The sequence below is a fragment of the Mus caroli genome, unplaced genomic scaffold (assembly GCF_978045245.1).
Source record: "Mus caroli unplaced genomic scaffold, Mus_caroli_1 scaffold_17, whole genome shotgun sequence".
Classification (NCBI taxonomy): domain Eukaryota; kingdom Metazoa; phylum Chordata; class Mammalia; order Rodentia; family Muridae; genus Mus; species Mus caroli.
This window is the reverse complement of record NW_028227272.1, coordinates 92,385,221-92,410,889: the sequence shown is the minus strand read 5'-3', so window position 1 is coordinate 92,410,889 and position 25,669 is coordinate 92,385,221. Positions and strand designations below refer to the sequence as shown.

Below are 25,669 nucleotides of genomic sequence, written 5' to 3'. Positions count from 1 at the left end.
AAAGCTCTTAAAATAAGAGATAAATCAGGCTTTTGTGTACAAAGGAAGAGGCAGCCCTGGAAACTAAATAGATTATTCATCTTAGCAGAGTTGACTGTGCAAACCTCTTGTGCGAGTGATTTCTTCTCTCCGGTTGTTACTGTTGGCCAAGTGCTTTCACATACTTTATCTCACTAACTTTTCAACCCCTCCCCCCCACCGCCACCGCAGCCGTTCATTAATTAGCCAAAGGAAAATAAGGTTAATTCCAGAGAAGGTAACATTTACACCCAGTCAGAGGGGGTAGTTGGAGTCCAAACACGCATTGCTCCAACTCCCGAGAGAGCCTTACCCTTTCATCAGTGAGCTCTCTGTGCTTGGTGTAATTAAAGACACCGCTCAATGCCTCAGAAATTCCTAATGACTCTGATATTCCACATTGTAAAGTCTGACCTCCTTACTAAGGTGCTGTGATGGTTTGTATATCCTTGGACCAGGGAGTGGCACCATCTGAAGGTGTGGCCTTGTTGGAATAGGTGTGACCTGGTTGGAATGGGTGTGTCACTGTGGGTGTGGGTATAAGATCCTCACCCTAGTTGTCTGGAAGTCAGTCTTCCACTAGCAGCCTTTGGATGAAGACAGAACTCTCAGCTCCTCCTGTGCCATGCCTGCCTGGATACTGCCATGCTCCCACCTTGATGCCTTGATGATAATGGACTGAACCTCTGAACCTGTAAGCCAGCCCCAATTAAATGTTGTTTTTATAAGACTTGCCTTGGTCATGGTGTCTGTTCACAGCAGTAAAACCCTAACTAGGACAAGTTGGTACCAGGAGTGGGGTTTTGCTGTGATAGGCCTGACCATGCTTTTATTTGAAAGAATGTGGATTTTGGGACTTTGGATTTGGAAAGCAGTGGAATGCTTTAAATGGGGCTTAATGGGTCATCCTAGTAGGAATATGGAAGACTTTGTTGCTGGGATTGATTTGAACTGTGTTGACCTGGCCCAAGAGATTTCAAAGGAGAAGAATTTCAGAATGTGGCATAAAGACTGGTTTTGTGGTATTTTGGTGAAGAATGTGGCTACTTTTTACCCTTGTCTGAAAAGTTTGCCTGAGGCTAAGGTAAAGAGACTTGGATTAATTGCATTGACAAAAGAAGTTTCAAAAAAGCCGGGCAGAGACTTTGTTCTCTGGTTAAGTCTTATGAAGAAAAGTTTGAACAAGCATAGCAAGCTTAGAAAGGAAAAATATAAAATATACGGTTTGAGTATTAAAGGAGTACCAGGAAGTGAAATGGAGCAAAATCTTGTGTTCTAAGAGATAAAGATTAAGGGAGTGGGACCTTGGGGCAAGATCCTACCCAGCTAAATTAGATCCAGGCATGGTGGTACACACCTTTAATCCCATGAGACAAGCATGCTGATCTCTACATTCAAGGTCAATCTACAGAGCAAGAACCAGGATAGCCAAGCTTAGGTAGTAAAGGATTTAGAAAACATAAAGCTAGTGATAATGTAATAATACAAGGGGATCATGTTCTAGTTCCTGTAAGCAGCAGAACTCGGGCAGCTTCAGCCATGTGCCTCTGGCTCTAGAGTTAAGAATGGAAGGAACTACTGGGAAAATTGATGCTGGTTAGCTGGAGCTAAGGAATTAGCAGTGATTAAGAAGAGACCAGCATCGTTGAGATGAAATCTTCTGGAAATTGTTTTCTGGGATCACAAAGAAGCTGTGTTCCAGAGATACCCAAGGTTGTACCTCATGCTGCGGCTGGACTTGGTAATGTGTAAGAGTCACTCAGGTGGTACTGCTTGTGAAGGAATGCAGGGATCATGGAGAGAAGCTGAGGCTTAGCACTGTGAGAGGCCAGGGAAGCCCATTGGAGAAGGTGAAGCCTCAGCTGTAGTTGATGGCTCAGGATTGAAGGGGTCATGCAAAGGATTTGAGGCTTGTCACCCTGAAGAGAGCCTATGAGAGGCTATTGGTGAAGCCTAGTTGGAGTGGAACACCCCAGTGTATTGAAGATGTCAGTACCATGGGATGATTACCAAGAACAGCAGCCGTAATAGAGTGGATCAACCTGAGCATAGAGTGCTACAGAGGACAGAGATGGAGAAGTGATGCCAGCCCTTAGGCATCAAGTGGAATCCCCGACACTGAAAGAAGAAGATGTAACATTGAAATTGCCTTGGAGACTCAAAGATGTTAAAAATGCCAGAGCCATGGGATACATGCTGAGGAAAGCTGCTAACAGGGAGTGGAACCAGCCCAGGAGGAAGCAGTTTGTTGCAGTCAAAAAAGATGAAAAAGGAGTGGAGATCTGAAGACCACTTTGACATCAGCCATGGAGATGCAGAGTTTGGAGTTTGCCCAGCTGGTTTCCTGCCTTGCTTTGGGGATTACAGTTAATTAAGTTGAATGAATCCCAGAAGAGACCTTGAACTTTGGACTTTTAACATTGTTGCAACTGCTATAGACTATGAGGACTTTGAAAGTTGCACTAAATGCATTTTGCATTATGCTATGTTTAAGTATGGCCCCCATAGACTCATGTTTTTGAACAAGTCTATGGGGACCAGGGAGTGGAATGTGATGGTTTGTATATCCTTGGACCAGGGAGTGGCACCATCTGAAGGTGTGGCCTTGTTGGAATAGGTGTGACCTGGTTGGAATGGGTGTGTCACTGTGGGTGTGGGTATAAGATCCTCACCCTAGTTGTCTGGAAGTCAGTCTTCCACTAGCAGCCTTTGGATGAAGACAGAACTCTCAGCTCCTCCTGTGCCATGCCTGCCTGGATACTGCCATGCTCCCACCTTGATGCCTTGATGATAATGGACTGAACCTCTGAACCTGTAAGCCAGCCCCAATTAAATGTTGTTTTTATAAGACTTGCCTTGGTCATGGTGTCTGTTCACAGCAGTAAAACCCTAACTAGGACAGGTGCTTACTGTTCCCTTCCATGTGACTCCATCTGCCATCTCCATCTGCCATTGCCGTCCCTCATCTCCATTCTCCATCTACCATCTCCATACGCCATCTATCTCCACCATCTCCATCCCTCGCCTCCATCCCTCGCCTCCATCCCTCACCTCCATTATCTGCCATGTTCCTCTGCCTCCTCCATCTCTATCCCTCATCTTTGTGGCCCATCTGCATGCCCCTTCTTCATCTCCAGCCTCCATTTCCATCCCCTCTTTCTTTGGGAAAACCCACTGATGCTTCCCTTTGAGCCGAATTAGCTATAAGCAGTAAGTCCAAGTCAGCTATGCTTTATTTCAAATGCCCTGGTTAGTTGTTTGTGCAAATACGGTTACTATTTTGTTCTTGAGTGTCTATGTACATATGTAGGTATGTACTTGGAGGCCAGAGGACTTCTAGAACTCATCAAATAGGTCAGGCCAACTTACCAGTGAGCCCCAGGGCTCTATCTTCCTCTGCTTCTGCAACTCTGGGTGTTCACATGTTCCCTACTAGGACTTGATGAACTCAGGTCTTCATGCAAAGCAGACACTTTACAGACTGAGCCATCGCCTCAGCCCTATTTGTATTCTTTTCGTAATCTATAATGAACACTCTCTCCTTTTTTTAGTCTTTGTATTTATTATTTAATTTTATTTTTACTTACTCACTTTACATCCTGCTCACTGCCCCCCTCCTGATGTCCCCTCCCACAACCCCTCCCCCTCCCCCTTTCCTCTGAGCAGGCGGTATTCCCCCACCCTGGCACTTCAAGTCTCTGCAAGGCTAGGCACTTCCTCTCTCACTGAGGTCAGACAAGGCAGCCTGACTAGAAGAACATATCCCACGTACAGGAAATAGCTTTTGGAGTAATCTTCACTCTAGTCATTCAGGGCCCATACAGAGACAAAGCTGCGTATCAGCTACATATGTGTGGGGAGGCTTAGGTCCAACCCTGTATATTCTTAGGTTGGTGGATCAGACTCTGAGAGCCCCAAGGATCCAGGTTAGTTGACTCTGTTGTTCTTCCTGTGGAGTTCCTACTCCCTTCAGGCCTGCAGTCCTTCCTCCTGTTCATCCATAAGAGTCCCGAAGCTCCATCCACTGTTTGGCTGTGGGTGTCTGTATCTGTCTGAGTCAGCTGCTGTGTGGAATCTCTCAGACAACTTGCTTCTGACTTCAAGAATAACAGAATATCATTATCAGCGTTAGGGGTTGGTGCTTGCCCATGGGATGGGTTGATGAGCAGCCTCTTAAATGTTTTATAACTTTCCTTTATATACATGGACCAGTAAGTTTTCAAGGGGTGACTTTTAATCTTATACATTTTTTTAAATGAATGAATAAAAATGGACAAAATAAAGATGGGAGGAGAAAAAAACAACCAAACAACCAAACAACAACAACAAAACAAACAAACAACAAAAAACCCAGGTCTCTACTGGAAACTGAGCCACAGTGGAAGCAGACCAGATTGTCTTCAACCTGGATGATGGAGATCTGTGGGCCTGGCTCTTTTAGGTCACTCCCCAGGATACTGTTTTCCTTGCTGTGACTCGCTGAGCTTGGCCTCAGGCTTTTGCAGTCTGGAGAGGGTGGACATGGGGGACTGGGGAGGTCCTGCGCTGGGGCTGACTGGGCTGCCATCAGATTTGCCTTTAGGAGTTGATGGAGTCTGCCTTCCTCCCCTTTTAGATCCTACTCTGTGGAGCACAGACCATGTCCGACAGTGGCTGGAGTGGGCAGTGAAAGAATACGGCCTCCTGGATGTGGACGTCTTACTATTTCAGAATATCGACGGGAAGGAGCTGTGCAAGATGACAAAGGATGACTTCCAGCGGCTCACGCCGAGCTACAACGCCGATATTCTTCTCTCACATCTCCACTACCTCAGAGAGAGTAAGTATAGCTGTCGCCATGGCTGCAGACCCAACCTCAGTGGGTTCAGACAGGGTGGTCCCGGGATCCTCTTGTCTGACCTGAGAGGACCACACAGCGGAACTTCATGAGGTAGATCAACAACGCAGTCTCTCCTGGGTTCCTAAGACCAGGGCGATGGAATGTGGCCACCTTCACTACTTTCCATGGTGCTCCAAACTGGAAGGCAGAAAGGGCTCCTTCTTGCTGGGGACGTGCTTAGTTAATTCCGCTGAGCGGCACGAAGCCCCTCCGCCCATCCAACCTGACCACAGAAGGCGAGTTTTTTTTCATTTTCTATGGAGAGAATGGGTGGTGCGTTAGTCAGCAGTGGCGTGAGCCTGAAGGACTGCTGCGTGATCTAAACTCTGACAACTCTAAGCATGGTCTGAAAGGATCCCAACTGTAACAGGGTGGAGCATCTCCCTTGCTGTTGTTGCCTGGCACCCATACACTTCTCTCCTGTGTGGGGTCATCCCATTTAGTGTTTAAGGTATTTCCCGTACCACAGGGTTTAGATGGTTCTAGCAGCCACCCCCACCCCCACCCCCGCCGTGCTATTGGCAGGAGGTGTATATATTTTCCTCTTTTTTCCTTTTAATTCCATTTTTTTTTTCAAGACAGGGTTTCTCTGTGTAGCCCTGGCTGTCCTGGACCTCACTCAGTAGACCAGGCTGGCCTCGAACTCAGAAATCCGCCTGCCTCTGCTTCCCAAGATTAAAGGCATGCGCGCCTGTGCGCCACCACTGCTCGGCCCATTTCTCTTTTTAGGAAGCTTGTTCTCCATCTCTTTATGCTCAGTGCTGCTCTGTGTCTTGTTTTGCAGCTCCCCTTCCACATCTGACTTCCGACGACGTTGATAAGGCTTTACAAAACTCTCCACGGTTAATGCATGCCAGAAACACAGGTAATGCCAGCCCCTCTGACCCCAGGGCACGTTTAGGTTCCTACCTACAGGTGCATGCTTTAAAGTGAAACTCACAGGTTAGGGGTTAGAACACAGATGTGGGAGTGAAGCCATTGGGTACCTGAGCAGTTCCCGTTATTTCCACTGTAACCCCGTAGGCCATAAAAGGATTTTTTTTAACTATCATTCTGATCCCCCAGCATGCCCCAGTGCACCAGTATCATTGCCTATGGAGACCAAAAGCTCTCTAGTATAAATGGCCTCCAGACCTGTTGCTCTCCATTTTCCTTCCTAAAGCAATGTTTTCTGGGACTCCTTGGTATTTCACAGACAGCTCTGGGTGTTGGACTTGCCTTGGTTTTATATTCGGCACAGATTTGTATGTTTGCAAAGGGCAGTGGGAGGAATATATCACACTTTATATAAACCTGAGGGAAACTCTTTTGCCATTTCGGAGAATACACAGCTGGCCCCGGTCCAGCACCTGCCTTCCTATCTCTAACTACAGGTTCTATCTACACTTGTGTCTATCGCATGCCCGAGCCTTGCAGGGCTGGACAAGGCACTTGGTCCTGATTAGCCTTCCCTCCATCTCTCAGTGTATTTGGGGTTCTCTTTGTATAAACGTGTTACCTATGTTCCAAGTACACATCTACCTCCCGTCCTGATGGCATCACTGGTGGATGCAAGGCCATTTTCTGATCACCCTCTGGATTAGCCAAGGACCACTTCCTGCCACACGCTACCAGCCCCCAGCTAGGGATGAAAGCATCAGGAGCGGGGAAACCTCTTGTCCCTTGCAAGCAAGTGAGCCCAACCACTGCTCCTCGTCCTGACTGAGTAAGATAGCAGCTTACCAGTCATTCTCCTTTTACTTTTAAATGTCCAGCATCTTATGAATTGAGCCTCAGTTGGCTCACTTGTAATAAGTAGCTGGTTTACCTTGGTCTTCAGTATTCAAAACCAGTGTGCTTTTCTTAAACGTGACGTGAGGTGTTCTGAGCTCCCCCTTCTCTATCTGTATCACACATATGAATATGCTAATGGTCTTGTGGCCAAAATTAGCAAAGAACTTGGTAGAATCAGCCCGTCTCAAGAAACACCCTAGAGCCTCACAGACTCTTAACATTGCACGCATTTAGAAATTCTTTAACAGTGACTAAAAATTCCACAAAAGTTCAGAATTCATTGATTTTTTTAAAAATTATAGCCAGATATAGAGACAGTCAAAGGACAAGGATGATAAATTTCTAAAGGACTGAATGTCAAAGCGAAAACCTCCTCATTTGGGGAGATGACCATTGATTGAGGAAAATGTGGAGAATCGTGTATTTGAGTGGAGAGGTGGATTGATTTTTTAATACATTCCATGTAGTCTTAGGGAACGTGTGTACACTTCTTTCCAAAATCTGTTAAAATATTTTGTGAATCATATACGATTGTCAATAAATTTAATAATATCTGTGCCACAGATAATTTTAAATAAACTTAAGATTGCCAGTGGGACACGGGTGGGGCTCTGTCAAGAAGCCCACAAAGAAATAATAAATAAACGCAGCATAATATTTCATGCATGAGGGAGATGCACTCGTGTCTGAGCAGAGCTCCTGTTTGCCCTGAGCTCCACTGAAGTTTCAAGGCCCCCCCACCCCCTGACATCACAGGGCGAGGTGCTGTTGCTCAAGCTGAAAGTCACCACAAAGGACCTTCACACTTTGTCTTTCCTTTTGTCTGCAGGGGGTGCAGCTTTTATTTTCCCAAATACTTCCGTATATCCCGAAGCTACGCAAAGAATTACAACTAGGCCAGGTATGCTAACACCCCATGTGATTGCTTCATTGAGAGACTCCCAGATGCCCTGCTTAGGCCCAGGACCCCAGCCTGTAACCCCAGGAGCATGCTCTGGACCTGACAGGCAGTGCATATAGCCAGTCTTTTCCCTGGCCCTGTCGAAGGGCAGCTGAGATTCAGAGATGCTGTATTCAGAGTCCACAGCTTGGCTCCTCTACTGTGGACTCTGAATACAGCAGAAATCAGAAACAGATCAGGGCCTTAAGTAGTAGTGTCAAGTATTTGAGCCAATGCCTAGGATAGGAACCCCTTGCACTCTCAGTTAAGGGGAGGATTAATGAGCAGTCTGTCCTTTTGGGTGAGAAAGCAATTCCCAAATCGCTGATGACTGATTCTCATCACTACGCGAGAAGCCATTTTTCAGAGGAGAAGCATCTGGCATATAATATTTACATCGGCATCATACTTTATGTCTTTTCCGATGATTGAATTAGGTAATTAATCTACATATCATTCATGCAAAAGTAAACATTTACCTAATGCCAAGCACAGAATTGGCCTCTGGGAGTGGAAAGCTGAAAGCTGAACCAGACTCCAGGCGGTGTCTGTCTGCAGAAAGCTCGCTTGCACATTCCGCTAGGCTTATGGGTTGGTTGAGTGCCTCGTCTGGGTCTGACATGGGGGAGCCGCAGAGAGCCGCAGTGGTAGGAAGGCTTATCACGACATTCTAGGAGATAATTCAGTAGTGTTAACTTGGCGCCAGAGACAGCCAAGGACTTGTCAGTGTTTCATATGAAGCAGTAGGAGCTGGCAGCTGAGGTCCAGAGGCCTGGGTGTGGACGGAGTCAGGCTCATATGAACACAGTCAGGAAGCCTCCTGGGGACTGGCAAGATCCCAGAGGAGAAATCAATGTTTTCCAGGGAGAGGACACTGAACAGGGTATATATCACCGTGACACACCATCCCCTCATGGGGACCATGACTGCCCTGTAGGTCAGAACTCCTCATACCAGCCTGAACACTGGGGAATCACAGTTCCAGGAAGTGCACTGCATTTCCCAGACTCCTACCTTGGTCCAGCATGCATGCATGTCTTCCCCAGCCGATGCCACCCCTCCTTGGCTCTTTGCATGGCCAGCTTGCATGAGTCTAGCTGATCTGATCCCAGGCTTGGGAGCTCTTTCTTTCAAGGGAGGAAGACACAGTAGGGCTAGGAGCTGGCTGAGGGGTGGCCACAGGGTCACTTCCTGGGGCTCTTCATACCTCACCCCTGCTCCAAAGCCACCACAGTGATGTCAGGCTAGTGATCTCTTCTCTGATCTGAGAAAGCTTTGTTCCCAGAAACCATGAGAAATGGCCCAAAGTCCTCTAAGGCTCCTGTCATGTTAGAGCTCAATAAAGTAATGGACCAGACACAGTCTGTGTCCTAAATTCTTATCAGCCCCCAAAACACCACCAGGAGCTTTAAGGATGAGAAGCAGGGGCATCCTCCTGTCCCTGACTCCAGGGCTTTCTGAACATGACACCTACGTGTGTGTCTTGTGCCACATGGGGAGCCTCTGAATGGTGGGGCATGAATGATGTAGGAGTATTTTTTAAAAAGGCTTCTACCCAGAGCTAAAAATAAGTAAATAAAATCTCCCTGTGGAACATTTGGCCTTTAAGATTAATTAGTCAATTTGTAAATTACGTTTGTTTAAAGCCACCTCGGGAATGCTGTTGGCTGAGTTTCAAGGCCAGGGTGCGCGAGCCACTGCGGTAAACAGGTTGGCGAGACAGGACAAGGGACCCTGTCTGTAGGGCTCACAGGGTGGTGCTGTTACTGTCTTGGTTCGTTTTCTTCACCAATTAAGAAATCAAAAGGCAGGGAGCACGACAGACAGCAGCAGTGGGGGAAGTCTCCCAGCAGACAAGAATCAGCCCACAGAGAATGACTTTTGTCAGAGGTGAGGAAAACCTCAGCAAGGCACAGAGAGACAGACAGACCTGCTGCAGAGCAAGCAAGGAGGCTTCCTCGTCTAGCGACAGAGACTGGTGCTCCTGTTCCTTGTGTGTCATTTTCTGCTCCATCTCTCTAGCTTAGCACTGTGCACAGAGGCCAGGAAGCACCCAGAGCTGACCCTGGAGCAAGCCAGGCTCCTACGTAATTAGTCCTCGTAGGCTCCCTTCCAGTCTCACCACAGACTCCCTGCAAGAAGAACCCACAAGACTTCCTTTCTTCCTGAGATTCAAGATGGCCTTCTCATCCTTACTGTGGGTTACCTCTGTCCACACTTGCCACCCTTGGAATCTTGCTGCCAGATGCTTCCTCCCCCAGTCTCCTGTCCTTCTGCCTCCTGTCACCTATTTCTGAGATACACCCCAATCTTTCCCTTTTGAGTGACCGACATCTGCAAGGAATTATTTATCCTCTAAGGGCTGTGTGGCTGTCCTTTTGGCATCAGCTCAGGGTTAGGCAAGGCTGTCCAGCCCCGTGACCATGAACTCCCCCCTCCTGCCTTCCCATCTCATCCATCCCTTCCCACACCTGGTACTTTGCTTCCCATGGTTCTAGAGTGAGGCCGTAGCTGCTGCTTCTTCTCACCTTTGTTGAGTATCACATCCTTGTGTTCTGTGGCTTGGTTGTCATTCTTTTAGGATGTTGTCTGTGTTTCTCAGGCTCTGTAGTTATCACCCCCAAACCCTTCTCCCCAGCTCCTCTGTACAAACTATTCTCTCCTCCCAAGTCTTCTTTTGAAGTCACCAACCCTTGAAGTCTCAGGTTAAAGTGTCAAGATCAGAGACAGGCGCTAACCACATTACCTTATAAGGCAGCCTATGACCTTAGGATATGCTACCCAGACTGTCTGTCCTCTTATGAGGTGGTCACAGGAAATCTAGTCTAGTACCTGGGAGACATTATGCAGGCCATTCTGTCCCTCCTCCACGATAGCCATATAGATCAATAGAGCCTATAGATCAATACACACCAAGCATGTTACCAGAATTTGGAGCGTGTACCTCTACACACAGAATGTGGATGAAGCTAGTGCCTTTTGGGGGATTCTTCCGAGGAACCCCGAAAGGTGGTGCTACTGAGCATGACTGAGCCATGTGAGCCCACAGCTCCTGCACACCTCAGTCAGGTACTATGTAAACCGCCACAGATCTTAGCAGTTGGCTTGTCCCAAGTTTGAGATTTGTAAGCATAGTTGAAATCCCCAAACCATCATTGATCTACTAACACACTCTCCATGTGTTTGATATAAAGTTAAAGAAACATTTTGAATGATCTGGATGAAGAAGAGAATGCAGTTTAGTTACTCTAAAATTTCCTTTGTTTCCCAGAGCTTTACGGGTTGGCTCTGCACTGTGACTGCCTTCCTACTTTGTCTCTTTCATTAGCTTCAAGTGCATGAGAGGATGCCCGTCCATTCTTTCCCGTTCCCTCCCTTCCCCAAGGGATCACCAGGACCAGGTCCTGGTCCTTTAAAATGCAAATGACTCTGTGGTGGCCACTGGAGCTGGAAAGACCTGCCAGTGACCTGAACCAAGGGAGAAAGGGATTTAGTGGAACCTATCCCTCACCAGGGAGGGAGGCCAGGACTGGACGATTCTCTGGTGTCTTAGGAAGAGTGTGTAGAAAGATCTCATACAGAATCAGAAACTGGTCCTAGCTCCCAGAAAGCTCACGAAGCTGTTATGTGTGGTTGTCTACACCAGACAAGCTCTGCCTTTGTACCTCCATGTTGTTTCTATTCGGATCATGGCATATACCATACTCCTATAGCCACCCCAAACTGCCTGTGAGGTTGCTTTCACAAGGTTCATGTTTTTGTAGTCATTTTCAACAGCTACAATAGCAGGGTGAATGCCAGAAAGTGGCCTTCCTGTGCAGGAACTTGTGACAAAGATAGCTCAAAAGGAATGAAGTGGGCATTGAATTGCTCGCCAAAATTAAATGTAAAATATGTAATTTATTAAAAACCCTGTGCCCTTCTATCAGGATGAGTAGCAAAGATTCATGGCTAGTGATCGTCTAAGCATCCAGGGATTGACATACGTATGCAGCGCTGGCTCCGCCACCACCCCATTGTCCCTCATCCACAGAAATGTCCAAGGTCAGCATTTCCCAAGGTCACCTCCCACAGGAGGGGGCTTTAGTATCACAGCGTGTGACCGGTAGCTGATAAGGAAATGCTGGCATAGACTCTCATGAAAGCAAACAAGACCGGCGTATCTACCGAGGCAGTGTGTTTGTGAACACACTAATCATTGTCCAGGCAAACATCCCAAACACTTGGCTGAGGATGAGGCTCAGTGTGGTGGATGTGATTTCCAAGGGAGGGCGGAACATGATTATTCATCTTTCCAAGGATTTTATGAATAAAGAGCTTCCAAACATTAGTTCTAGTGCGCTGTTTAGTGTTTTCCCCGGTCACGCTTTATGACCCATGCATTTCTGGGTGGCAGTCGACAAACTCGTAGCTCTCTGGTCCTTCTGCCTACGTTCTTCCACCTCAGGCCCAGCAGGTCCCTCTAGAACCTTCCATACCAGACAGTTACAAATTTATAGGTATGTCTACCTAGTCTGGCTAGCGTTCCTGAAGTCATTACCTTGTAGAATTCTTATCAGAGTAGTGGAAATCTTTCTGAGATGGCCTTTTCTGATGCTAGCATGTTTGTGAGTGGCCTGGGACCCTGTCAAAACTCAGGCTTTAGTCTTTAAATCCAGGCTAAAAGCCTGCATTCCCAGCCCTCAAGCGTGTCTTTAGTTGATGATCCACAGAGCACACTTTGAGAAGCAGGGATACAGGACACATTCCTGTGATACCCCCACTTTCATTTGGTAATTGGGCTTTTGCTGGTGTGTCTATCTACCCCCGAACCAGGTAGGAAACCTCACCTGCTGACTTTTCCTCCTAAAGTGATTTCTGTGATGAAGCTCTGGCTAACCACTTTTTGAAAAATAGATATTATTACACTTTATGTATTTGGGAGGTGGATGTGTTAGACGTGTGTATGCACATGGCACACAAGTGCAGGTCAGGGGACAGCTTAGCAGTGTTGACCCTCTCCTTCTACCATTCAGGTCCCAGGAATCAAACTCAGGTCATAAGTCTTGGAAGCAACCCCTTTGCCCACTGAGCCATCTCACTGAGTTCTCCCCAACCCCCAGTTTTAGAAAGAAAACTGCAGCAGGTTGACGATCTGTTTTCAAAAATGTTCCCAGAGATGTAAGACAGAATTTAGTTGTAAGTTGATCACAGTTACAGATTTCATTCCCACATGCCATCCCAACTCTATAAAAGCTGAAGGCCCCAGAATGCAAACATGCCCCCGAGAGGAGTTTTAAAAAGGAAAACTGCCTAACTCTCCGAAGCCCAGGAGGGTAGGATTTCACAGACCACACGAGTTGTGATGCTTTCAGCCAAACAGACTGATTGAATTAAGCCATTCTGTGTTGGATTTCGTGCTGTCCTCTTTGGGATGGGAACATTGGAAGGGGGTGCACACTATGCAACAACATAGTGGGGTCCTGTGAAAGCTGATTCATCAGATTGGCTGTTTAAAATAAGGTTAAATGATTTGCTTAAAGAGAGGCCCAAAATAATTGTCCAGCTCTGTCCTCCGAGTGAGAGGTCCACGGCCATCTCCCGGTGTCTGCCATCCCCCGGTGTTGGCAGAAGCAAGCGTCCTTGGAGTGCTGGGCTGCATTGGAGACACTGAACTAAGCCCATCAACCAAGGAAGTCTTGTTTTTAAACTCATTTAACATTTTGCTTTTGTTCTGAAAAAGGGTCTCACCCTGCAGCCCAGACTGATCTTGAACATAGGGCAATCCTCCTGCCTCAGCCTCCCAAATGCCAGTATGCCCAGGTCTTCTAGAGACAGCATCTCATGTAATCCAGAATAGCCTCAAATATTCTATGTAACCGAGGAAGACTCTGAGCTGATTCTCCTGCCTCTACTTCCCAAGTGTTGGCATCACAGGTGTGAGCCACCACGCCTGGATCCCAGTTTTGAAATGGCCCTGTTATAGAGTTAGATGTAGTAAGAGCGCTCATATCTTCATGGTTAATAAGATCGAGAAAGCAATGCTTCAGGGATATATTTACGAAAGAAGTTGAAGTGGCATAAATGCTTAGTTAGTTATTGGTGACAGAACCTACATGGAGCACAGAGCTGCAGTCACTAAGTTTGCAAATGTGGTGAGAGTCCATAGCACAAGTGACGTGGTGCATAAATACTTAGAAATAATTCATGCACTTGCACTCAGGGTTGCCGCTAATGTGTTATAGGACGATCATTTCAGAAAGTCTTGGATTTTTTTTTTATGCGATTCATTTTAGAGAGATACTAAATCTTCTTAGAAAATGAGAAAGAGGGGCCTTTTGCCTAGAAAAACAACTCGGCCAACTAAGACTGACAATATAAATGGATATGATTATCAAGGGGAAATGAAGAGAAGTCCAGGGAAGCAGCTCACTGAAGGATAAGAAAGCAGTTCTCATCTCTAAGAGGAGTGCAGAAAACAGGAGCATGATTGTCACCACCCGGTTGGGTTGGTGTGACCCCAGACAAGAAGACATGCCTTCACGCCCGTCATGGGTTCTGGCGTGGACGAGTTCTGAAGATGCTGAAAGTGGAGACTCCAGTAGTGAGTCAGGGTGTGAAAGAGAAGCTGTCCTGTGATCTTGATTTCTCGTCGTCGCAGGAAAAGGCTTTAGGAGAGTCAGCAGGAAGAGCTGGCTCGGTTGGTGAAGTGCTTGCCATACAAGCATGGAGACCTGAATGATCCCAAGTTTCCATGTCTGTACTTGGTGACATGTGCCTCGTCAGCTGAGCTAAATCAGCGAGCTCCAGATGAGCCCCAAATGACCCAGTGACAAAAGCAGTTTCATACAGCAAGGTGAATGGATGACAGTTGAGGTCAATATCCAACAGTGGCCTCTCTAGCCTCTACATGCGTGCATAGCTACATATCTGTAATATATGTGTAACACATGCACACACATACACACACACACACCACAGAATCAGCAAGCAAGGTCTAGAAGAATCTACCAATGAGAGTCTTCAGCTAAATGGAGGAGAGGATTTTAGAAAAATAAAATATACAAATACATGAAATACGCAAATTGCAATGTATAGGTTAAAAACCCAAGTTGATTTTTTTATTGCTTTTTGAATTTTTATTCAGTATTTATTCTGAGAAACAAATCTGTCATAGAAAGTAATTGGTTTTTAGTCCATGTATCTGTTTTTTACAGATTTACCTTATGAGCCTCCCAGGAGATCAGCCTGGACCGGCCACAGCCACCTCACCCCTCAGTCCAAAGGTACAGGCTCAGTCCAGCCTTGATCTGCATGTCCCAAGGCAGGGGTCACTACAGCCAGGATAAAATATAATCTCAGTGGTTGATCTGTGGTCTTCCCAGCACATAGAGGCTCCTTCCATTCATGATGAAACACATGCAATCTTTAAGCATGGCAAGTCTTTTTGTTTGAGATGCAACCTACTTTTATAAGGAAAAGAAATGAACGTAACGGTAATTCTCATTGTGGACAAAGGCGGTTCCAGGAGATGTTTACATACTGATGAGCTAATTGCTGATTTCCTTTGCTGTGGCTCTGCTTGGCTTTACATCTTCCCTGGCACTTCCCTGTACACCCATAGCCCATTTCATTCTCCTTTGTAAGCTAGCTCAAGTTTCTTTTTATTATGTTTAGAAGCAATGGCTACATTAGATTGTTTAAATCATTGGAAACATTTTAGGATGTTTATATTTGATTTCATTGGAGGGGGCAGTTTCTTCTTACCACAAATGCTTCTTGTTGTAGAATAAGATTGCTGTCTTGACAATTGATTATAAAGTGAATGACATCGAAGATTTGTGGCTCGATCTGAATTGCTAATTGTCTTTTTTTTTTTTTTTTTTTTTAATTCTTGGGTTTTTCAGCTGCTCAGCCGTCTCCCTCTGCAGTGCCCAAAACTGAAGACCAGCGTCCTCAGTTAGGTGTGTTTCAGAAACTGTCTTGTGACACCTCCCCCCCGACCCCCAACCCCCGCCCTCCCCCCCCCAAAAAAGGCTACAGGCTCAGACAAGAGTTTCTAAAGTGTGTCCCCCTTAAAATAAACTTCATATCTGTCATGTATGTAAAATGAGGTCTAGACTAGTAGCTGCTTAGTTGGAAGGATTTTTACCAAAACCCTGAGATTTTACTAAAACTTCTCTAAAGCCTTTAAGTTGAACGTGGGCTAACCACTCTTTGCATGAAGGCTGCGCCCTGGGGAGCTGTAAATTCTGTTACTTTGACTATCCACGGTATGCATCCTAATGCCTGTCAAGTCTGTCAAGTCTAAGGTGGAAAGACAGTGGGATGCTGACCTTGAGCACCCTGGCTCTTATGGCCCCAGGTCCAACTTTGCCCCAGTTAGATCCTGGGTTATAGGGACTGTGGTTGGTGGTGGGGATATCAGACCTCATATTTTTCTACCAACTGTGGCTTCCAGCAAGAAACTCTCCTGAGGTCCTGTGTGATATCTTACCTCATGTGAGAGGTAAAGGCAGGAATTTGGGGGTTAAGAGCATTTTTTACCTCTGTGCACATAGTTCTGTCTGGCAACCTGACTAATCTTTTTCTACCCTAGATCCTTACCAGATCCTGGGACCCACCAGTAGCCGCCTTGCTAATCCAGGTGAGTTTTCCCTTGTGGTCTGCTGCTCAACAGTTACTTTTGAATCTGGGACAGTTTCAGAAACTTGTACTGGTGAGAAACCTCTCCAACTGAGAAACTTGGCTTTCAGCTCTCATCTCACCAGGCTGTTTTATTTGCCTTCATAGAAAGAATGGATCAGGTTATAGGTTAAGATTTGAGTTTAACCTAATTGAATTTATAGGGTTTCTCTAGGGTCGGTGCAACAAAGTAACAGCCTGCGCTTGGCTTAGTAACTTAGTAACTCTGTGTATTGGCTAGCTCTGGAGGCTGGAAATCTGAGGCCAGCAGGAGGAGGCTTCTGAGTTGTGGGAAAGGATCTGCTCACGGCCTTTCTCCCTGGCTTCTGGATGGGCAAAAGCCTGTGCTTCCTTAATTGTCTTTACTCTCTGTGCTGCTATGTCCAGACGTGTGTGTGTCTCTGTGTGTCTGTGTGTGTTTGTTCATGTATGTGGAACTAAAGGATAACCTTTGGTTTTAGGGTATCAGTCCACCCACAGTCCATCTACAATACCACACTATGTATCCCCTTTGTTTTTAAAGACAGGCTCTCCAGTGCCTGGAATTCTGCAGTCTAAGCCACCTGTCCAGTGAGCCCAAGGGACCCACCTGTCTCTGCCTCATGACATGCTGGTGCTTGGCTTTTTAAAATCTAGGTTTTGAAGATCAAATTCAGACATCTCAGACTTTTCCAGTCACACTGGAATATGGGCCTCTTTGATGGGCCTAGTCTGTTTTGATCACCTCTGAAATACTTGTCTCTAAAACAAGGATTCCTAGGAGCTACTGGAGATTCAGCTTTCAATGTATGAATTTTAGGGGACAGGACCCAACCTATTACCAAGGAGATTCAATAACTGGTGTTTTAAAGAGATAATCTAACGACCATCAGAGTCCAGTTGTGGTCGCCAGGAGGATGTCTCTGAGTCAGATGGAGGGAGAAAACAGGCTTTCGTACCTGACCGAGACTCTGTTTCACCTGTCCTCACAAGCCGGTGGGTGCCAGCTAGCTTACTCTGTGTATTAGTTTCCAGATCAGAACCAGCTGTGCTACACTGGCAGGAATCCCAGGGTGCCGTGGCATCTGCTTCATATTCTCAGCTGTAAATTTGATGCCAAGATGTCACGGCCACGCCGTAAGAACAGGCTGGAATTTCTGTCTCACAAACCCCAAGCCAAACAGGACTTGGAAGACAGAAAAATTCAGATGCTCTCATCGTGTGCGTCCCCACGAGAGAATCCACACTCTGAGAATGTGAAATACCATCATTGTTGAGCAACCGAGCCTTCCATGAAATTGTGATTATTGCTGATTAATTCAGTAAACATGTTCTAGGCAGCCTGGTAAATGAGGAGGCTGTTTTCCTACATTGCTTTAGCCCAGTGCACACACTGGGTACCAGTACCTTGTTGGGTTGTCAGTTCATCCCTGGGGTGATATGATACAGTTCACCCAGGCACTGTCACCTAGTGGAGAGAAGGGCACAGCACACACAATACTCCACAGACCGTGGAATCACTCAGTGGCCAGGACTTCCAAGCAGCCCCCGCTGGTGCTTCTCTCAGTCACCCATTGGTAACTACGAGGTTGCTGTTCTGATGCCCATTGCGGCTATGAGGCTCTGGAGACAGTCCCATGCACAGAGTGCTCACTGTGTGCTCTCAAGGACCAAGTTTGAATCCCCAACACCTCATCAAAGTCAAATAAGTAGAATGAATGTGTGCAGGAAGGGATGCAGAGGTGGGAGAATCCCCAGGAGTTCACTGGGACAGTTTGGCATAAGTAGCTGGGAAGAACAGATGCCTCAGACAAAGTGCAAGGCAAGATGGACACCCAATGTCATTTCTCTCATTTCCACAGGTGTGTCTGCACATGTGCACACATGAGTGCACACACATGCAAACACATGAAGATTTTGTATGGCTGCTTTTGCGTGGTGACAACTAGGCTTTGGAAAAGCTGCTCTGGCAGCAACATTCAGGTTCGATTATAAAGACTTAAAGGCTCCAGGCTCTGGGAACACCAGCCTAGGCTGTGAAATAGCAAGCCGGAAGCCTCCACTCCATGCAGCACCACTCATAGGGTGTGATTATGCCTGAGGTTCCCGCCAGGTTTTGTATGGCCCAGAACATTGTTATTTCTGTCCTCTAGAAGAGGAGTCAGGGGCCCTGAGGGTTCAAGGAGCTTTCCCTGGGTCACACTCCAACAGAAAGGAGCCGCAGTCTGGGACCTGTGTTCTCAGAAGTCTGATTTTGTTTTCTTTTTTTCTACACTTCTTGAAGATGAGTTTGACCGGGAGGAGGGAAGCTTTGAGAAACATGAGCCATGGGTACTTTTACTTAGTTGTACAGCTGTTGAGGCTGGAGGGATGAGCCTGAGGAAGAGGAGGGGGGAAAAGAGGACAAGGCTTAAGAGCAAGAAGAGGTAGAGAAAGAAGGAAGAAAATCAGCAAGCTGCTTTAGGCAAACTAGAACTCACTGAGAGCGAATGAAAGGGGCTGGCTCTGCATTTCATGGATCGATGAACAATTCATTAATTGTAGGCTTTTTGTTCACTGGAGCTTCTCATTTCACAAAACAAGCACTCAAAACCATAAATGGCCACATAGATCCTAACACAGTAACTGTGTAGGACTTCCATACTCTGCTCTCGTGTTTAGATATTTCTCCCAAACTAAAACCAAGTAAAGACACTGCAGGATTGAAATATACTAAGGATGAACTGGAATACGTGTGTGTGTGTGTGTGTGTGTGTGTGTGTGTGTGTGTGTAAAATAGTGGAAAGGGAACATGCATTTGGGTTTTTTTTTCTGAGAATCATATAGAAACTTCTTCAAAATCTTTTTGTCCATTTTTAATGAAAAGACTTTTATTATACAATATTATTTTTTAAAAAAAAAACCTGTAAGCAGTTGTACCATGTGAGGTAATGTGCACCATGTTTATGTAGGCACCCATAAAAGCCAGAAGAAGGTGCCCAGTCTCCTTGAACTGAAGTTTTAGGTGGCTGTGAGCCGTCTCAGCATGGCTGAGGGTGAACCTGCCAATTCCTTTAACTACTGAGTCACTTACCAACACCTGTCCTGCATATGCATGCACAAGCTGATGTCAGTATGTGGGCATCCCAACATCTCCACTCCAAGTATGCATCTGATGTGTGCTTTGAACACTTATCTCTCCTGCTGAGAAAGGTGTGTCCTGGCATCCCTACCTCATGAATCAGTGAGGAGCCACTAGGTCCTCTACATTCCATCAGAATCGCTGAGCTCCTGGGATGGACTCCAAATTCCTTCCTGTGGAACAGCCTTCCTTGAGTTCTGTCCAGTGGCCAGGCATTCTGTAAGATGCATCCAGCTCCTTGCAAAGGGACAGAGAGCCATTTCAGAGAAGATTTGCCAGTTGTTAGGACATGACATCTTGTTACATTTAGGGGAGTGCCCAGCAGTTTGTAAGCCCAAGAGAGGACAGCCTAGGAAGAACCAGCAGGCTGTGGAGGTGTGTGTAGACACCTGGCCAGAGGACTAGTCCATGTCAGACAAAGAGTACCAGCCTGAAGTTTGATCTTTGTTGACCTTGGCATAAAGGTCCATCCGATCCCACGCCCCTGTTTTCTAAGCACTCCAGTGAGTTAAACATGATTTTGCAGGGATTCACCACACTGTCACATGTGAGCATTCACAGTCGTGCCTAGCCCCAGTGAGCTTCAGAATGAATGTCCAGCCCTGAGGACAAGCCCGGTCCAAGCTTCTCCCTGGCCAGTGTGGTGGTCCTGGATAGTCAACTGCTTCAGGCTACTTCCTGCCTGTCAGTGAGAAAGACTGACTCTGCCATCACAGACAGGCCACTGTGCTTCCTGGTATCTACATGGCCTCTTCAAATCCGAACTCCAGTCCTTACATTTGCATGACAAGAGGTTAAAGCCCTGAGCTCATCTGTCCTCCAAGCTTTGAGCTCCCTGCCAGGAGTGTAGGGATTGCATGTTTTCTGGCTCTTCAGAAGCAAGGGTAACAGAACTCCAGTCTGTACATTTGCATGACAAGAGGTTAAAGCCCGGAGCTGTCTCCCAGCCACAATACTGTCTATTTTTACTGGTTTGGCTGACGGGCGACCCCCCCCCCTGAACCCTTAGTATACTTTGTGTCAGGGTTCTTACTCTGTATTCCCAGTGTGCCCCACCACAGTATGAACGTTACAGTCCAGGCGGCTGTGACAATTTTATAAATGGCCTTTGAACTGTTGGCAAACAGTAGCTCATTTATCTTACCTAGTGATGATTCCCCAGTCCCCCTACCCTCAGAATCCTTGAGAACTCTTGGCTCAGTGAGGACATGTGTGGCCTCAATGACTTAGAGATTGACCAACTGCTGCTGTTTATATAGTGTTTTACCTAAGCATTTTTTGGTTTTTACAGCGACTTTCATTTTCACATTTGGGGGCCAGTGGATTTTGCTTTTAGAGCTCTTCTGGGGAGGCTTTGCAGGCTTGCCCTGAGCCCTGAGCCCTGTGTTTTCCTAGCTAATAAGTAAAGTAAAATAGCCCAGGGCAGCGTGAGCTCATCTGTCCTCCAAGCTTTGAGCTCCCTGCCATGAGTGTAGGGATTGCATGTTTTCTGGCTCTTCAGAAGCAAGGGAAGACGGGAGACTCTCCCCCCTCCTGCCCCCCCCCCCCGCCTCCCTCCTACACATGCTCATAAGGGAAGTGGCTGAGGGACAGACTCCCAAAGATGATGCCAATGTTTGAACAGATACCAAGTGTTATTTGTTCTGTGTATTTGTACAAAATCTGTAGGGTGGCTCGTTCGCCATGGGAGGAAGCTGACACTAAATATTTATTTTCTAGCAACTGTCCATGTTTGGAGTGAGGCATATGTTAGACTGTTAAAGCCAAAACCCACAGCTTCTCCTATTCCCAGGTCATCTGTGGAATCCTTTTCTCAAGTTTTAATCCTCTGGTTACAATATATATACCAAAACCATATGGTTCTCTTGTTCCATCCTTTATATTTTCCAATGCATATTAATGAGATGTTGGCGGCAACAGCCCTTGATTGAGAACGGTTTGTATGCGCAGCTCTGCAACAGCATGGGCCGCCATTCCGACAAGCTACAAGCTGTTAATACATCACAAATGTGTCGTTTGACTGAAAACAACCCTTTTCGTAATATCATCAAAAGAGGCTAACCTTTCTCACGGCGCTGTTAGATGGGCGGATCCACAGACACAACATGTCCATGTAGCCCACATAGAAACAAGGACTGGGCAGTATACAGAGTGGGGCCTGGTGGGAAGGGTTCAGAGAAAGTGAAGTCATAACTGAGTTTTACATTCCATCAATTCCCTGAATAAGTGACAGTCAAAGTTAATGTGATCATTGATCATATCTATCATATTACTTATCATAACATAAAAGATTATCATCTTTCTGGTGATGAGCCCAAGGCAGTGTGCTTCCATGGAGTCTTGGAAGAGATCTGCCTCCCACTCTCTTTAAAACTAAAATGCATGCCACATAATGCATTTCTCCTAGTACCCAACATGACTGTCACTCATGGCACAAACAGTAGACAGAACTGAAGTGTCCCTCTGTCCATCTGGCCTTTAGTATCTGGATATGGAGATGTGCTTGTTCAGCCAAGGGTTGCTCTCTGGAGAAGTGGGAAGCCTGGGGCAAAGCAAAGCAGCACAAGAGAAGCCTGGTGCAGAGCCTGCCTATTCCCTGTACAAACCCAAGATCCCTTGTAGCATGGCGGCTAGAATGATAGGCTTAGACTTTTCTCTGAGAAGACCTGAGAGTCAGAGACAGGGTTCAGTCAGTCAGGTGCTTGTGTTGCAAACACTAGGAGCTGAGTTTGAGCTCCAGAGCCTGGGTCAAAGAGAAGAAAACAAACAAAAGAACAAATACAAAGATGTCAGTGTGGTTGTGACCAGTGATAACCCTAGTGGTATGTGCAGGCAGGCAGGTGGATCTCTGCACTCAAGGGCCAGGCAGCCTAGGCTAATGGTAAACCCCAGGCCATCGAGAGAGCCTGTCTTAAAAAACAAAATAGGGCAACATAACCAAATTTCTTTCTTACCTTTACACGCATATGTGTGTGTGCATGTACACACAGACAAACAAATATACACATGTGTACACAGATACACAAGCACAGATATCTACACCCACACATCAACGTACATGAACTAGCACACATGCACACACACACACACTCGAACAAGTATACATGTGTACACAGACATACACACACACATGAACAAGTATACACATGTATACACACACAAGCACATATATCCACACCCACAGACATCTATGCACATAAACACACACACATATACTGCTCATTCTGACTGAGCCAGGGTCTCTTGGATTCCAAAGAGTTCCACCCGTAGCCTGTTGTCTTTTAGAAGCACTGTGGCACATGGGTTTCTGTCATGTAGCATTTGGCCCAGGATTGGGAATGGGTGATCTTAGTTTGAAACAGAGCCAGTTCTTTTTCCAAACTTCCTCATTTGGAGCAGGTTAATTCTGTCCTAGGAAAAGTCCTGACGGAGCTGCCATCTGAGCACCCGCCAGGTCTTATGTTAGAAACAACAGTGTTTACTTCCACTCTCTATTTGCTTTTCCATAGACTCGTAGGTGTTCGTTTCCTAAATCTGACTTCTGTTATTTCACTTTACCCAGCCAATATAAATGGCGGCAGGCCATTATTGCCATCCACAGAATGGCCTTTTCCACCTCACAAAATGGGGAAAAAGTAGCTCTTTCATTCCCCTGAAAACAGGGTGACCTAGGCGCTCTTTGAAGGATTCCAAAGTAGAAGGAAACATGCTGAACTTTGTCCTGTGTGTGTTCTCCCTCTGTGTGTGTGTGTGTGTATGCACGCGCGCACACGCGCGCACTTGGAGAAGTTGATTCTATGAGGCTAGTGTGTGAGTGATCAGGGACTGCCATACAAGGTCAAGTGTCCTAGAAGTGGAGGCAGAGATAAGGATCCCCAAGTGGTGGCTCCTTAAGGGTCCATTCTCAGGAGGAAGCAGCACTGGGCAGGAGGAACGCTGAGGAGCCTCCCAGCCTTCTTGAAGCTGAGCCATCGTGTGCCAGCCTGGTTCCTAAGCATCTATGGGGCACAGGCAGCATTCAGAATCAGCGTGTCCTGTAGTCCCCTTTCATCAGTGTGGCCTGGAATATCTGGGGGTGGAGCTCTTCCTGTTCAGCCAAGGATTGCTCTCTAGATAAACGAGGAGCCAAGAGTCAAAAGTCACAACAGCCCAGGTGCAGAGAGATGGGGCTGGAGTTGGAGACCAGACCTGGTCAGGAGGTCTATCATTGAGGACTGAACCTCCTGTCCTTGGTTCTGATTGGCTTTGTGTCCCTCCTGATCATTAGGTAGTGGCCAGATCCAGCTGTGGCAGTTCCTGCTCGAACTCCTGTCAGACAGCTCCAACTCCAACTGCATCACCTGGGAAGGCACCAACGGGGAGTTCAAGATGACAGACCCGGACGAGGTGGCTCGACGCTGGGGGGAGAGGAAGAGCAAGCCCAACATGAACTATGACAAGCTCAGCCGTGCCCTCCGCTACTACTACGACAAAAACATCATGACCAAGGTGCACGGGAAGCGCTATGCCTACAAGTTTGACTTCCACGGGATTGCCCAGGCCCTGCAGCCCCACCCTCCTGAGTCGTCCCTGTACAAGTATCCCTCCGACCTGCCATACATGGGCTCCTATCACGCCCACCCCCAGAAGATGAACTTTGTGTCTCCCCACCCTCCAGCCCTCCCAGTCACATCTTCCAGTTTCTTTGCTTCCCCGAACCCATACTGGAATTCACCAACTGGGGGCATCTACCCGAACACTAGGCTCCCAGCCAGCCATATGCCCTCTCACCTGGGCACCTACTACTAGAGACCAGATGGAGGCCTTTCCCAACAGTGTACAATCGCCTAGCAGTCGCCACAAACTCAGAGAACACAAATCAAAAGTGCCTCGTGAGGAATGGAAACGGTTGGCCAGAGCTGGGGAAGGAAGCCGGGGGGAAAAAAAACCAAAGACTCGCAGGGGAGGGTGGGTGCCACCCAAGTATTACTACAGAAATAGAAGAAGCTCAAAATATACTGTACATGGACATATAACCTGTGGTCCACCCTTGTCAAAGACATTGTATGTAGAAAAGCTTGACCAATAAGAACAACTGCCCAAGGAAGTGGCCTTAAGTAGTGTACAAACTGTAGAGTGTGGGACCTTGCTTGACCTACCAGGATTGAGTGAAAGCAATAGAACAGGAACAGACTTGGCCTAACACACCATGTATGATGTCATTTGAAGGGAAACTACCTGTGTTTAAAAATAGAAACCATGTCAAAACCAAAGAAGAAGCAGACAAAAAAAGATGGCGGGCCCCTCCACAGACCACAATGGCTGTGGACTTTCTTGGCTGGTATTTGCTTGTTTTCTTTGAAATCAGATTTGTTCCATTTGATAGAGAGCTGCCAGCTCTGTCAAACTGTGAAGATGACCCAGGGTCTCATCTCCTTTTCAGTATTATGGGAAATGTGAGCCACATGGTGGGTGGGAGCTGTGCATGTTGTTGTGAGTATGAGATTGTAGGAGAGAAGCTGAAATGGAGGAAGAAGTAGAGGAGGGGTTGGGGGAGGGAGTGAAGGAGGAGGGAGAGGAGAAGGGGGAGAGGTGGGGGGGGAGAGAAGGAGGAGGGAGAGGAGGAGGAAAAAGAGGAGGGAGAGGAAGGGGAGAGGTGGAGGGGGAGAGAAAGAGGAGGGAGAGGAGGAGGAAAAAGGAGGGAGAGGAAGGGGAGAGGTGGAGGGGGAGAGAAAGAGGAGGGAGAGGAAGGGGAGAGGAAGAGGAGTGGGAGAAGAGGAGGAGGGAGAGGAGGAGGAAGAGGGAGTAGAGGAGGAAAGGAAAGGAATAGAAGGCAGCTGCTCAAGCCACCACAGCTGAATTTAGGGCATCTTGGGACCAAAGAGCAGGAGTCGAGAGATGTTTGATGCTGTCAGTGTTGTAAGGACACAGTTTTGTGGAGGACTGGGTGCAGTAGTATTCAGAACCAAAAATATGTCTCTGTGAAAAGGAAATCATAACTGGAATTGTCTGATATTTTTTAACAAAAATTCAGAACCTCAGCATTCGGTGGAGGCTTTTGTCCTTCACGGGAGCAGTTGAGAGGTGACCTTGGTAGCCACCATGGTCAGAGACCACACAGGCATTGTGGGTAGGTGGGCTCCAGTTTTCCTTAATGAGTCGCGAACGCTGTGCGTTCGTCAGAACGAAGTCTACAAGTCAATGGGTTTTTTTCTTTTTATATAATAATTATATAACTTATGCATTTATACACTACGAGTTGACCTCGGCCAGCCAAAGACACACCACACACACACACACACACACACACACACAT

General features: G+C 46.8%; 1 protein-coding gene across 5 annotated transcripts in view; it reads left to right on the top strand.

Annotated features, from left to right (window-relative positions):
- Positions 1-24,894, top strand: part of Erg (ETS transcription factor ERG) — a 101,866-nt gene extending 76,972 nt beyond the window's left edge. For 2 of the 5 annotated variants that reach the window (XM_021184500.2, XM_085832071.1), the window contains exons 4-10: positions 4,634-4,837; positions 5,682-5,762; positions 7,500-7,571; positions 14,807-14,875; positions 15,497-15,553; positions 16,189-16,236; positions 23,642-24,894. In XM_021184500.2, the coding sequence (XP_021040159.1) occupies positions 4,634-4,837; positions 5,682-5,762; positions 7,500-7,571; positions 14,807-14,875; positions 15,497-15,553; positions 16,189-16,236; positions 23,642-24,162 (1,052 nt within the window). In that variant the 3' untranslated portion in view covers positions 24,163-24,894. The remainder of the gene's footprint in view (positions 1-4,633; positions 4,838-5,681; positions 5,763-7,499; positions 7,572-14,806; positions 14,876-15,496; positions 15,554-16,188; positions 16,237-23,641) is intronic. The other 3 variants (XM_021184503.3, XM_021184501.3, XM_029470515.2) reach the window with 3 other exon arrangements.
- Positions 24,895-25,669: the final 775 nt, after the last annotated feature.